Source organism: Anopheles marshallii, chromosome 2 (genome assembly GCF_943734725.1).
Source record: "Anopheles marshallii chromosome 2, idAnoMarsDA_429_01, whole genome shotgun sequence".
NCBI lineage: Eukaryota > Metazoa > Arthropoda > Insecta > Diptera > Culicidae > Anopheles > Anopheles marshallii.
This window is the reverse complement of record NC_071326.1, coordinates 4,340,766-4,354,684: the sequence shown is the minus strand read 5'-3', so window position 1 is coordinate 4,354,684 and position 13,919 is coordinate 4,340,766. Positions and strand designations below refer to the sequence as shown.

The following is a 13,919-nucleotide window of genomic DNA, read 5'->3' as shown; positions in this document are numbered from 1 at the left end:
ATGAAAAATTATGTATTCTTATCAACAAATTTACATGATTCCTATAGTACCCCGCAAAGAAATAGTCTGTAAATCGTATGCTTTTCGATAACATTTTGTGCTTTACTGGCACATTTTTATTTAAACAAACACGACAAATTACAACAGTGTTAAATAAACACAATTAAAACACGAAACTACATAAATAGACCGCTCATACTACAAATAGTACGTAAAAAAACAACACCACCACTAGTGACTGCTCCAGGCAGTCAGATCCATCGAAAGCATCGCATGGCATGGAACGGGTGGATTATGTTCGCTCGGCTGTTTGAAAGAATTCGACGGTACCGAAAACCCTTCCGGATGGTCGATGTTCGCACAGATGACTGACGCGAGCGTCATTTTGTTCAATTCGTTCAACTGATCGCCGGTAAAATATCCCGGATTGTGCCTCGGCCCGTTAGTATAGTAGTACCGATCGCCAAACTTAAGTCGTGCAAACTGCTCACTGATGATGGTGGCAAACGTTTCGCCAAATATTGCACCATCCTGCGCCGGAGGTTCCAGCAATCCACCCACCCACAGATCCACATCATCTGGCGAGTCGTACACGCTGGCCAACCGTGCACCGACCGGGCCAAACTGTTCGAAGCTAGTGACCCGTCCCAAACCTGCCCATTTGCGATAGTCGTTGTACGGACGAAGGGCATGATCGCGGCCCCGCTGTATGTTCAATGAGGCTAGATCCGATCCGAACGGGTTGCGCCCCGCAAACAGTAACCTCGTCAGCCCAAACGTGATGGAATTGTCCACTTGTTGCTGCGGTTGATCCACGAGCGAGAAGAGAAAATCGTCGAAAAACGATCGTTCCAGCAGGCGGGATGGGTTGAGGAAAACTTCCTGAATTGGAACCAACTCCGAACGGCGATGACGATGTTGAATTCTGTTGGGAGTTAACGGCAATGAAATCCAAGAAACAGAATCTAAACCAATAATCAATTCTTACAAAAATGCTCCATCAACGGTAGAATGGCCAAATCGGAACGCTGCGCCGGAAAGTTCGTTGAAGACGACGGGTTTCACATCGGGGCTGTAGAAGTCCGTATGTCCTTTGTGACCATCAAGCAACCCATACTGGCGAGCCTTGTTACGGCCAACGATAGCAGGCAGATACTCGTTGTAGAGAATTCTCTGCAATTCTGCCCCAACGATCCGACGAGCCTCTTGGTACAGCTGTTCATCATCCCAGTGGCGGTTCAGTGCCGCCAACCGTGTTGCAACTCGGTTGTGCTCCCTCAGGAACAGAGTATGTATTGACGTAAGCGAAACGATTTGGTTCGTTCGATCGTCACCGGAGCGGAAGCATGCTTCGGCCCACGGTTCACAGGAGGACCGTTTTCTGCTGAACGGAAGAAGTTCTTCGTCCGACGGGAAGCTATTCAACAAACGCCCGCCATTGAATGCACGCAAGGAAGCGGCGATTGCATCACTCGAACCGTACACAGTGGAACCATCGATGAAGTGAGTGATTTTGTTCAACTGCTTACCATATCCCAACTTGCACTTTCCATGCCGAACGAGCGATAGTCGCACAAAGTTCAGACATCTGATGCCGAAGCGAGAGTAGAAGGGATCGGACGGACTGACGGCGATTGGCATACAGGCGAAGTGAGCCTGATCACCGTGCAAGGCTCCCGAGTGATCCTCATTGCAGCATTGAATTTCTTCCTTTCCTGTAGTTGGATAAGCATCAAGAGTTCAGCTTTAAATACTTCCTGCAGCTAAGCACTAACGTGCGGAAGACTTACCCATTTGCACACTGGCGCTGCGTGTAAAATCGTGCGACATAAACTGTCCGAATATCACCAACATTAGATTGTGCTTGCGATCGCGACGATCTTCATCCGGAAAAACCGCTACCGAAATATCCCGCGCACTGGCAAGAGGACGTCCGGATACTCTCGAATGTAATCTCGGAGCCCATACACCATCTTCATATGCCGGTGGTAGTAAACGCTCGAATGGATAACCGGCCGCACCCCAGCTAGTACGCGACGGAACAGGATTGTTGCAGGAACCATCGAACGAACGGTATCTAGCGTGTGGATCACAGGATCTTGGCGGAAGACATCGCTTACGCCGTGGCGCATTCTTCAGGCTTATCCCATCAAGATCGAGTCGCTCCTCCACGGTGAGGTTAAGCGCATCGGCAAAGGCCCGTGCTACGAATATGTCTTCGTATGCTGCCTGATCATCGACGGTCAGTTCACGGAGGAAAGGTGTACCGTGGAATTGGCGCGCCAGCGACTCCTTTGAGGCATCGCTCGTCATAACCTCCCGGTAACGATCGATGTTTGCCAGCTTGCGCGTGTAGACACGATGTCCATCTCCCACGGCATTGTTAAACAGTTCCTCCGCGAGTTCGACGGGTAGCGAACGTTTCCTACGCCTAGATTCACCCTTGACGCGGCAACACAATCCTTCAAGCCCATCAGCCGTAAGACATGATACGAGTTGGTCGCGTGCACGTGGCTCCACATCACACATCACCCGTAACATGCATCTTTCGTTCGACGATGCACAGTGGTGAGCGAACCCGGATGACGATCGTTCTACAACGTCGATCGTTTGCACGGTTGCGAAGTGGTGTATTAAAATTATCACTAAAAACGAAAGCACACTTTCGGTTTGCATCGTGTCCGATGTACGGGAACGGTGCGTTCCTGGCGAGAGTGGTCACTGCACTGGCTCTAAATGATAACCGGAAGTGTGCTACTCCTTGCATTGGCCGGAAGCAAAGCAACGCAGTATCTCAAAGTGACAGATTATGCGATTGATAAGAGCAAGTTTCCGATTTTAAATAAATCCGTCATTAGTAGCATTAGAATTAGTCCATTCGTCATTAGTAACAAGACAAATATTAATTAAATAATTATTTTATTTTATTTTTAATAATTTCTCATTTTTTTTTACGTAATAAATAAATGTGTACCGTCTGACACTAGTTGATTCGATGTTTTTCCAAGGAGGTAATGCTCCGACTCTGAAGTTCCGACTATACCTACTAGAGCGAGATAGCAATCATTCCACTAAGGCTCATAGTCTTCAGTCTCGTTTCAGCAGGCCAATCAACCGTGCTGGCGATCTATTTTAATGGTCCTGTGGTTGGCGCTGTCCACCGTTTTTTATTGTACCCCAATTAATGGTTTTACTTGTTAGTGGTGTTTTTTCGTAACTTTAATTTTATCATGTTTGTTCGACCATCCGTCAACAAAGGTGCAGGGGCGAGCCAGCGAAAAATGAAGCACTGTACAGTGCCACTCTGGGCAGCGATAGTGCTTTGCATTTCCGAAACACTGGCAGCGATCGATGGTATGGGTGCGAATGATTTATACACCCAGGCCAACGCAAACGGTGAGTAAAGCTGTTGGCTGGGTATGGAAGCAGATTATTTACTTGCAAAAATCAACTGATTGCTGCGGCAGCTGGCGATTTGTTAGCTGGCTGGAAATAGTGTTTGCTCTGGCTGGCAGCTGAGATAAATTTAGATAATCTCGTAGCCGGTACAGCATTTACTCCGGACAAAAATCTAGTGCGCTGTACAGCAAAGGACAGTAGCACGTGCCTTGTAGAAGATGTTTGTACGAACACGCGTGCGTGTGTTGGTGGTTCGATAGAATGGTGCAATGACCGTGTGTTTGGCAATTGCCTAAATATTTCGTATTATTGTATCCTATTTTCGTGCTGGTAACATGTTTTCGTTAAAGTCATTGAACAAAGTTGTTTGAGAAATCGCTAAAAAATACCTTTGTAATATTTTATTTTGTAACGATGTAGAATTTTACATGAAAAGAACTTAATTAAATATTGAAATACGAAGTACTATCCAGTTAAAATTCAGGAAGTAATAATGATCTCAAAACGATGAAAAAACAAGAAATCACTAATTAATAAGCTCGATAATTGCCTTCAAAACACCCAACCTATTGAAGGGTGTTTTTAAATAGAATTGATAACATAAATTATGTACGCTGCCTATGTACATTGTCTGCAACTCAATTTCCGTTAATTAAATAGCTCTTTATAATATCAATTCATTAGCTTCTTTTTTTCTCTCCTGCACAACAGCGACTCACACGACGCTCCCCTGCCCACCGGAAAGTTCCTGTGTGCGTTTGTTGCAATGTCCGGAAGTCGATCGAATGTCCATCGTCCGGTACCTATCGCGTCCACCGCACCTTCGCCCACCAACCGAACGTCGCTGGGAACGTTCGGTTTGGCGTCGATGCACGCTACTGAATGGAGAATTTAATGGCATTTGCTGTCCGTCGACTCCGCTTGTTGAAAGCGTGACCAATGAAACATCCTTACTGTCGAAAATGTCACACCACGCGCACGAGCAACTTTTGCGAGATGCTGAAAAAATTGCATCACAAGAGATGCAAAAATTCTTCACCGATGGCAACGTGCTCGAAGACGTGTCTCCGGACGTAAACTTTCACGGTGGAGTGCCCTTGCCGGACGATGTCCTCTCACCGGAGCTGGTACGGGATGGGCTGCAGGAGGTGCTGACATGGCAGGCCCTTCAACGGATGTAAATGAGATCGTTGCATAGTGTTGGCAGATGACAGCGTAGTGCAGCGATTTGATTGAATTCTTTTTCTCCATTTTTTTTTCTCCCTTTCGGCAGCTCCAATGGTACCGCGGTAGCAGGGGAAGTTGAACGTCCGAAGCGCTGCCTGGTGGGGCCTCCGTGCGAAAAGGGCCACTCCCGCTACCGGCGCTTTGACGGACGTTGCAATAACGTCGAACCGGGCGGAAGTCTTTGGGGTTCGGCAGGGTATCCGATGGAGCGTTTACTTCCACCGGCGTACGGTGATGGCATCTGGGCGCCACGCATTGTCTCCTACACCGGTCGTTACCTACCGTCGGCTCGCAAATTATCTTCCACGCTGTTTGCCGATCTGCATCATCCACACGCGACCCGAAACGTACTGTTCATGCAGTTTGGACAGTTCCTGGCGCACGATTTCTCGCGCAATAAAGCGATCGAAGCAAAGGCGAAGTGCTGCACGGAGGATGGATCTGGACGGGTGAAGAATGCACCACCCGGATGCATGCCAATTCCGGTGTCCAGCGGGGACGATTTCTATTCTCAGCACGGTGTGCGCTGTATGCACTTCATGCGTACGGCCGTGGCCCCGATGCGGGACTGTGACGCCGTAGGTCATGGTAGGCAGTTGTCCGGAGTAAGTCACTTCATCGATGGCTCGGCTATATATGGCACGAGCAACAAGCAGGCCCACGAGCTTCGGGCTCACGAAGGTGGACGTTTGAAGTCACTGTACCATAGACGTTTTCACAACGAGCTGCCACCGCCCGATCGCTCAAAGGAGACATGTGATCCGGGAGCAGAAATGTGCTTTCTAACAGGAGATGGCCGTTCAAATCAACTGATCTCGCTCGTTGCTGTCCACACACTGTTCCTGCGCGAACACAACCGACTGGCACGACTTCTCCAGAAACTGAATCCACACTGGAGCGATGGTACATTGTTCCAGGAGTGTCGTCGCATAGTCATCGCCCAGCTGCAGCATATTGCTTTTGGCGAATATCTGCCCAAAGTTATCGGACCTCGGTATACATCTCTGTATCGCTTGCATTTGGCCGACCATGGAACATACAGCGAGTTCTACAACCCCCACACGAATCCTTCCGTATCGAGCGAGTTTACTGTGGCAGCATTCCGGTTCGGTCACTCTACTGTACCTTCGAAGCTGGAGTAAGTGAAGAGTTACCACCAAGACAAGAAATTTCTTCATAACTCCTTCGAAAACGCTACTTTCAGACTACATGACGGATCGGTCGACACGTGGCGCACCTTCCTCAATCCAACGCGATTCCGCGAGCGACACTTCTACGATGATCTTCTTGAGGCACTGCAGCACCAATCGATGCAGTCCGTGGATGAGCTGTTTTCCACCAGTTTGACACACTTCCTGAACGTGAAACCGGGCAAACAGTACGGCGTCGATCTGGCCGCCATCAACATTCAGCGAGGCCGGGATCATGCCGTCCGGCCCTACAATGACTATCGGCGGCTGGGAGGCAAAGTGGATACCCGTTCGTTCGACGACTTTGGAACCGAGGCGGGCCACAAGCTGCGCTCGCTCTACTCCCACCCGGACGATGTGGATCTGTACGTGGGCGGTGTGCTAGAGCCACCGGTTGAGGGTGGTGTGGTTGGGGACACGTTTGCCGAGCTGATTGCGGATCAGTTCTCAAAGTTCCAGCGTGGTGATCGGTACTTTTACAGCAACGGTCCGGACACCAATCCGGGCCACTTTACGCTACCGCAGCTGAAGGAAATTCAGCGCGTGACCATGGCTTCGTTGGTGTGTGCCAACGCCGGCGATCCTCATCGGATGCACGTGTTGCCGGATGCGTTCGGCCTACCGCACGATGGTAATCGGGCCGTGGATTGTACAGCTCACGACATTCCCAGGCTGGATCTGAGCTGGTGGAGGGATTAGTTTATGTTTTGCGTTGGCGCTTGAGTACGTTTCCGCATGATGTATGATTTGTTTTATTGCGTTTGCTGTGCATGTGCTCGTTTTTGCTATATTGTTTGAAATATAGTGCATTTCGTTTCATTCGTTGGAATTCATAGTTTTTTTCTATCTGAATGTTGTTTATCTAGTATTGCATAAACAAACCGCAAACGGCGGTTCAGTATAGTTTTGTTAGTAAATCAGCTTAACAAAGTATCTTGGAATGGAATATAATTCTTGCAACACTAATTAAACTGAAGCAGAATTAAATTAAAATGTCTGAGGTGGGATGAAAGAGGTTTCTACGAATTAGTGGCATTGTTTGTGAACAAGTTTGTGAAACAATGCCAATCAAACTGCACAATTCTTCCCGAACTTGGGCGGAATAGGACGTGAAAGGTTTATTTTCAATTCCAAAAATAAACTTAACATCAACTGCAATGATAAGCATTTTCTGTTATCCTGTTGTAAGATATTTTCAGAAAACACCCACTCGAAATTCGGTCAATTTTGTTGCTGTCGATCAATTCCATCAATTCATAAATAGTGAATCAGCACAAAAATCACATTTCACCTAAGACGCTAATGCTAATTTCCAAGCACTTATTTGATAGACAGATTGGTAGGTCATCTTTATCATTATCCTCATCTCATTATGGCGCTCTGTTCCCGGGCCCATCATTAGTTTTACTGCTGAAAGTCACGAATCTTGAAGTCAAATATTATTTATCTTTCACCCAGCGCAGGGTGTATCGTAAATCGGCGCCGGCTCTCCATGGTGTGTGTTTGTGCTTGTTGCAAAAAGGGTAATGTTTGCATTTGGCGCGCTTCGCGGTGGAACAAGTGGACGGGTTCTGCATCGCGTGCCCAAGCAGTCGAAACACATCGGGAACGGGCCAGTGCGCGGGCGGCCGTGTTCTGTTTGCTCTCGGAAATGGTTTGCTTTGCCCGGGCTCGGTATTTGCAAGAAAGAAAAAAACAGAACACAGAAAGGTCTCCAGCATTTCCTGTGTTTCCGACAACGCTTTGTTCTCTGGCTTTAGGGTGGCAAAATCTGTTTAACGTTGAACTTCTGTTAAAGCGAACGTTTCCTGTATAGGAAGTTGTGGACCATGTATTTTTGGAGGCTTGAAGTTCAGTAGGCCTGACCGTTGTCTAGTACATATAATGAGGTAACCATAGCAAAAGGTGCATTCCTAACTGAAATGCAGTCCATTGGTGCAAGTGCAGCACGCATACGTCTGTATAACGAATGTAATGAAAGTACCCTCCGTTTTACGATGAGCAACAAGTGGCCATGAAGGTAGATAACACATACCTTTCCACTATGTACTACGCACGTTACGCACGCAGCAGAACCAACGTTCATCCGAACATTCGTGCTGCCCGACGAAGCTGCGTGTCGAACGCTTCGGGATGAACACCGTTGTTTTCCAGTTCCGTTGACACCTGTCTCACGTTGTGAAGAACACAAGCGGATTGCAAGGTGGGTGGCGGACCAACCTGGATGAGACTAGCAGCATACCGCTGCTTTCATCTTTAATGCAGTACATTTTCACGAACTCAGCCGCTTAATCCAGAGCAAGCGGTGTCCAACAACAATAAACAAAAGAAATACCTCTTTCAACGTCTATGGGAGAGCTATGGTGGACACCCGAAAATGTAGCTGGAGGTAATCCATAGTGATGGAAAAAAATCACGCATCACCGAACACAAACAACGGTTGCGGGTTCGCGCCTTTAATTGCGGTAGATTTTGGAGAGCATTTCGGCCAAACATTCCAGCACTCGGATTGGCTTCGAACCGTGTTGTTGTTAATTATTTCTCAGCAGCAGCAGATTTTACACATTCGCTTTACTTGACCGTTGCCTGCGTGTGTGTGCGTGTGTTTGGATGATATGCCGCAGAGTTAGAGTTGACGAGCGTGAGTTGGGCGGAACGCGCGCCTCCATACACATTAAGCATGTGGCTGTATGTTTGTCCGTTGGCAATCTGGCACATTGATAGTATCGACAGCTGGAATGGATAATGTATTGAATTTCGCTAATTGATGCACCTACGAGGGAATCCACGCTTTTCGAAACCAGCCCAAACTAGTTTACGTTGCTTCTGTCGCTGGCATGAATATCATATTTTTAGCCACGAGAATACCTTTTGCCGGAACTGTGCAAAATGCTGCGGACACGATTGTACAAATGAAAAACAAGGGACTCAGTAAGAAACATTGACGTTCCGTTCCGACATTTGTATGGTGAAATTGTACTCAGGTATTGAAGATAGGTACATCTTGTCTTGTACGCTGTATTGGTTCGGTAAAATGTGATTGGCAGGTTACAAATATTCTTCCAGGAAATATTTCATGAATGTGATTGCCTATGGATTGGTAGGTTTTTTGTTTAATTGGAACAACATTGGAAACACATTTTTAGCTCAAATTAATGACATATTACATGGTAGTCTACAATAAACAGACTATGCAACTATGGAAAATTTAAGACACATTTAATAAATTTAAATTAACTAAAAATATAAAAAAAATAATTTAAATACTCATACACAAGGTCCAACCTAATGAGGGGTGGGGAAAGCTGAACACATTACGAGAAAATTGCCAAATAACTTCCATGTTTTTAAGAATTATTCAACGCCCATTCTACGTGACCCTCCGAACACACCGTCAAACGCAAAGTTTAGGTAATTCTCCAAGGGTATTTCACATCTCCACTCAAATCCACTTTCAGAAAACCACCAGTTGACGTATTGATTTTTCGCATAATTTTTTGAACCTCACAAATGCAACATCTTTTGCCTTCCTCGAACCTTCCGGCCTCTTTCGGTGGCGAGAATTCCGCCCAATAGCCGGTGTAACTTGTCGACCGCATGTATCTGAGGATGCTTTGATGGTCGATTCTCCTGTGAATTCTATCCTAATGATTTGATTCCGGTATCGGTAAGGTAAACATACGTCAATTGGATGTTTACGTGCGATCAATTTCGTACAAAACGGGCAAATGAAAAGTGATGTACATTTCAATTGCAAACAAAACAGCGGAGTGGGTGTGTATGAAGGTGTTTTTTCTCTATTGCACGCGAAAAATACACACACACACAAAGTCCCCATAGCGAATGTTGTTTGGTCATTTCGGGATTGAAGAAGGGACGGTGCAAAATAGAAACTTATTCAGAAGCTGGTTGTCATGTACTTAAATCTTCTTACACGTCACAGACCGACGGTTGCCTAATCGGATTTCGTTCTTATCGCATTGGTACAAGTTGTGTCGCTGCTCAGTAGATTGAAACCTAATTAATAATTATCAAAGGAAATTAATAAAACATGAATGTAAATGCAAAATTTTTCCACTGCAAAAACAAGCTGCAATTCAGCAAATGTACTAAGAAACGGACAGAAAATACCCTCACGCATCTACTACAGCAGCATAAGTTCATTCCGATCGAGATGAACACACCGTCCCCGAATTACCGTTCGTGTCGCGCATTCGATGTTGCGTTCAGTGCTGGTCGGTTTGGCTGCTGCGGATGATGTTTGTCAGTTAGTTTGCTCGGGACTTCGCACCCGGACGGAATTTTCCTGGTCCACTCCGACAGTCGAGCCAAGCACCCATAAGGTGTACAACGGATTGCTAACGGTTCCGGCTTTCCCCGCAACAGTGCCGGTCTTCGGGTGACTCGCGTTCTGGCCGTGTTTGTCATTGTGTCCGGGTGCGGGTATAGAGTTTCACTGTTGTGCGATAATTGTTTGAAACCGGCAGCTCTCAACTAGCAGGGCGCTAGGGTGGCCAATATCAATTGGCGGGCTTAATTAATGAAGTTGTGTGGTGGAATATGGTGTAACGAGGCCCGTAGCCTGAGTGTGTAATAAGGTGGTTCAGTTAACCCTCATTGGGCGATTTGGCCGAAGCCTTGGTAGTTCTGCTGCAATGATGCTGCTGTAGGATCAGCTCGACTTCAGTGTATTTTTCGTGCGAGCATTTGGCTGTCTGTGGCACTTGTGCATTTGTAGTAATGTACAAGGTTTCCACTGCCAGCACACGTCCCAAACGGCTGTTGGGCTCTGGTGAGACCCCTCCGGTTGGATACGGGCTGCGTTGCCGGTAAAGCGTGCGAGTGGTTGGTACGGGACTGAACAAAATTATCACCCCGATGCTAATTTACAGTGCCAGCGGATAGATGAAATTGAATAAAAAATCACATATATTTCCTCCGGGGCAGTCTTCGCGAGCAGCAGCTCGCTCTGCGCCTATTGTTCCGCATCTGTCTGTCTGTGGCATCCAGCAAGTGTGGTTCCAGCGATGTACAAGGGTGTAAATGTGAGTTTTGCGTGTGCTTAAGCCGTGATAGTGCCCGTGATATCAGGCTTGTGTTGGCGGAACATTTGTCCTTCGACACAGCCAAAGCAAACACAGTCTCAGACTGTCCGCTCTGGTTTGTTTGCTCGTATCGTGCGATCATGATCTAATTTAAGGTTTGCGGTTGCAAATCGTCTGCCAAAGCGGTGCGGAACACCGCGAAACACGAGCCACTTGAAGACGGGGAAAAAATATTCGAATGGTTTGGTGTAATTTGAAGGTATTTTATTATGTTTCGCGCAACCATAGCAGGCGCGATCTGATGGACAACACATTGACTGTAGCATTCAAAGGTAAGTTGGGTCAGAATTTTATTACAATAAGGGTCTACAGTAAAGTTAGATAATGTTTTGGGATGGAACATTTAGCAATAATAATATCAAATTTCACAACTTTTGACAATTACGCCAAGAACGACTACATATCCGGGAACAGAAATCGTCAAACATATCATTTGCAATGCAAAGCCCCGTTCTGGTAAAGGATCGTCCGACCGACAATAACACGAAAAACCGAGTGCGACTGCAAATTTGATGAAGGCCGTGAAGGATATGCAATCAGTAGTAAATGAGATGATGAAATGGGGACACTTGCTCAAATGTATTCATGGTACCGCTGTCTCCAATTATGGTTACATCTAACACCCTCAGCTTACGTGCTACGTATTTGGTAGCGTTGGTTTCTTTAACAGCTTAATGGAGCTGATCCATTGTTCCTGAAATACTTACGGAGAATTTTGCATTTATCTGGAAGCAATCGTGGGAAATTGCATGTAAATGTATGCAAATGTGTGGTAAACGATTGAGAGTGTGCAGATGGGACACTGCGCTGAGCTGTGGGCATCGCGATCTTAACGGAGTGTCCTCCAGAAATACATAGTGGAATGTAAACGTAATAAACAATTGGAAAATAAAATTAATTTAATCTATTGTAATTGATAGGTTTTGCTCCACGAACACTTCAATGTATGACATGTAAATTTTGTAATCCTTAGCTCCATGTGCAAAATCAATTAATTTAGAAGTAACCGCCACATTTGTATTCTACGAACGAAATCCCCATTTTCCCAAAAGGTAAATGAGTTCAGAATTGACAATGTGTGACAAAGAGGTGACATTCGTACATTTAGTAAATGAAATCTTGGAAAAAAAATTAACACCGTTTGACATTTTCACACGAAACTCAAGCTACCGCGTTAGAGATTACTTCAAACGAACATTAATTGCTGTTATTTTTAAAGTGCCTTGTTTCGGTTTCGGTCTGAAATCAATTCCGATCGCGCTTTGAACTGCAATGGCTTCAACAAATTAATGTGTTAATTGTAGTGAAGCTTTACAACGGTATCTATGTGTGAAATACATATTAAAATTTCACCCACCCCAGGGGGGAGTCATAAGCTCACGTGCGAGATTGGGTCGTTGCACAGAGCCCCAATACCATTTAAAATCATTAACCCTATACCGGTATTTTACCACCTTTTACCTTTCCCTTGGCTTTGTAGTGCGCAAACTCGTTAACACTGCACATACTTATCTGACAAGCACAGACAGATCTGCCATGTTTGCACCCCTATTAGGATGCCCTTATAATAAACGCATTATTCATAGCTTTTTGATGATTTCTCACGTCACTATCTTTCCTCTGCTCTGCCAAACAAAAAAACCGTCATTTCAAAATGAGTTGGACTGGAAATAATCCTTGGCGCAAGGATCGCAATGAAAAACGGACTGGTCCCTGAGAGGTATGGACCTTATGGCTTACTGAAGCACAATTTCCGGAAGAGCGTTTGCAGATGAATGAAATTTTCAATTATCAATCCCAGACAATGGGAACTCATGGGGAAAATAGTCAATTACAGTACGTTTCATGAAGCACAGCAGCAATTTGCATTAATGTGAAAAGATACCGAGATGACTGCCGAAGGTAAATGTCTTCCGTTTTTTGTTCGGAAACTTATGGAAACACCTGGTTGAAAGTCAGAAAATGAGAATACCTTTCGACGGAGCAATCCTCATTCCGCATAGTGCGTCGTATGGTTGTTTTCTTGAATGAGGGCAAACGCTGGAAGGGAAAGACATTACCGAAGAGACGATAATAACAGACAGTGGATACTAACTTGCCGATAAGCTACAGACAATCTATACTGACAATCCAGTAAGAGCTACAATCGGAGGCGCTGTAAAAGGTGGCCCACGAAAAAGGAATCATAATGATGACGTGCTACGGTGTATCGGTCAGGCATAATTGCACCGACTAGACGCACTAGAGCTATCGCATTCCATCCAACCGCTCGGCTCTTCGATAAGAAGCGTTTATTTTTTATTGGAAGATGCTACTCGGACGTATCGGTTTTTGGGGGGCCTTAAGGTTCAGGGTATATTGGAACCATGCTGTGACGGTGGAGTTACACCGACAGCTGGGCAGTAAAATTTACGAGCCATCGAGCGCTGCAACCCTTCACGAGTGGCACGTGCGAAGAGGCCAGCAAATGAGCAAAAACTTACCTCTGAACCTTTTCTTCTCATGCATCACGAAAAATGCGGAGGAAAGTGTGTGCTTTTTTTATCGATTCTAGGAGTTTCTGTAACCGCTCTTGGAAGGCTTTAAATATGCTGTCGATAAAGAGAAAACATAATTACGAACATGTTTTTAACCTTCGGTTTTCAAGTGTTGGTTCAGTTGTGGTGAGTTATTTTTTGCTTCACGCAGAGATTTTTTGTTGGTATCGAAGAGAATTTTGAGGATCTTTTCCTATTTCCTCATTTTTAAACTCCAACAGCCACGAACGTTGCTCGTTTCGCGGTTAAGACGCGTTAATGAGATTTATCTTCATCGTGAGTACTCGATCGGCTCAAGTTTCAGCGGCCATTAGGAGCATTTATGTTTATTCATGATAACAAAAACCGTGGTGTCCTCTCATAGAAAGTCAATCTCAGCAGAAGGATCAAGCGTCGGGTAACCCAGAATTGTGCGTTAATTTGGAACATTCTTGTTCTTGAAGATTGAGGGCGAATTTCGC

General features: G+C 45.7%; 2 protein-coding genes across 2 annotated transcripts; one reads left to right on the top strand and one right to left on the bottom strand.

The window, feature by feature from the left end:
* Positions 1-231: 231 nt before the first annotated feature.
* LOC128719667 (chorion peroxidase-like) lies at positions 232-2,676 on the bottom strand. The gene is made up of 3 exons (XM_053813295.1): positions 1,791-2,676; positions 989-1,715; positions 232-925 (listed from the first exon to the last, which is right to left on the bottom strand). Exons 1-3 carry the CDS (start codon positions 2,674-2,676, stop codon positions 232-234), a joined length of 2,307 nt encoding a protein of 768 aa, XP_053669270.1.
* A 554-nt stretch (positions 2,677-3,230) lies between these two features.
* LOC128709595 (chorion peroxidase-like) lies at positions 3,231-6,515 on the top strand. Its single transcript, XM_053804601.1, has 4 exons — positions 3,231-3,396; positions 4,111-4,576; positions 4,673-5,764; positions 5,831-6,515. The coding sequence occupies exons 1-4, from the start codon at positions 3,231-3,233 to the stop codon at positions 6,513-6,515; spliced, it is 2,409 nt and encodes an 802-aa protein (XP_053660576.1).
* Positions 6,516-13,919: the final 7,404 nt, after the last annotated feature.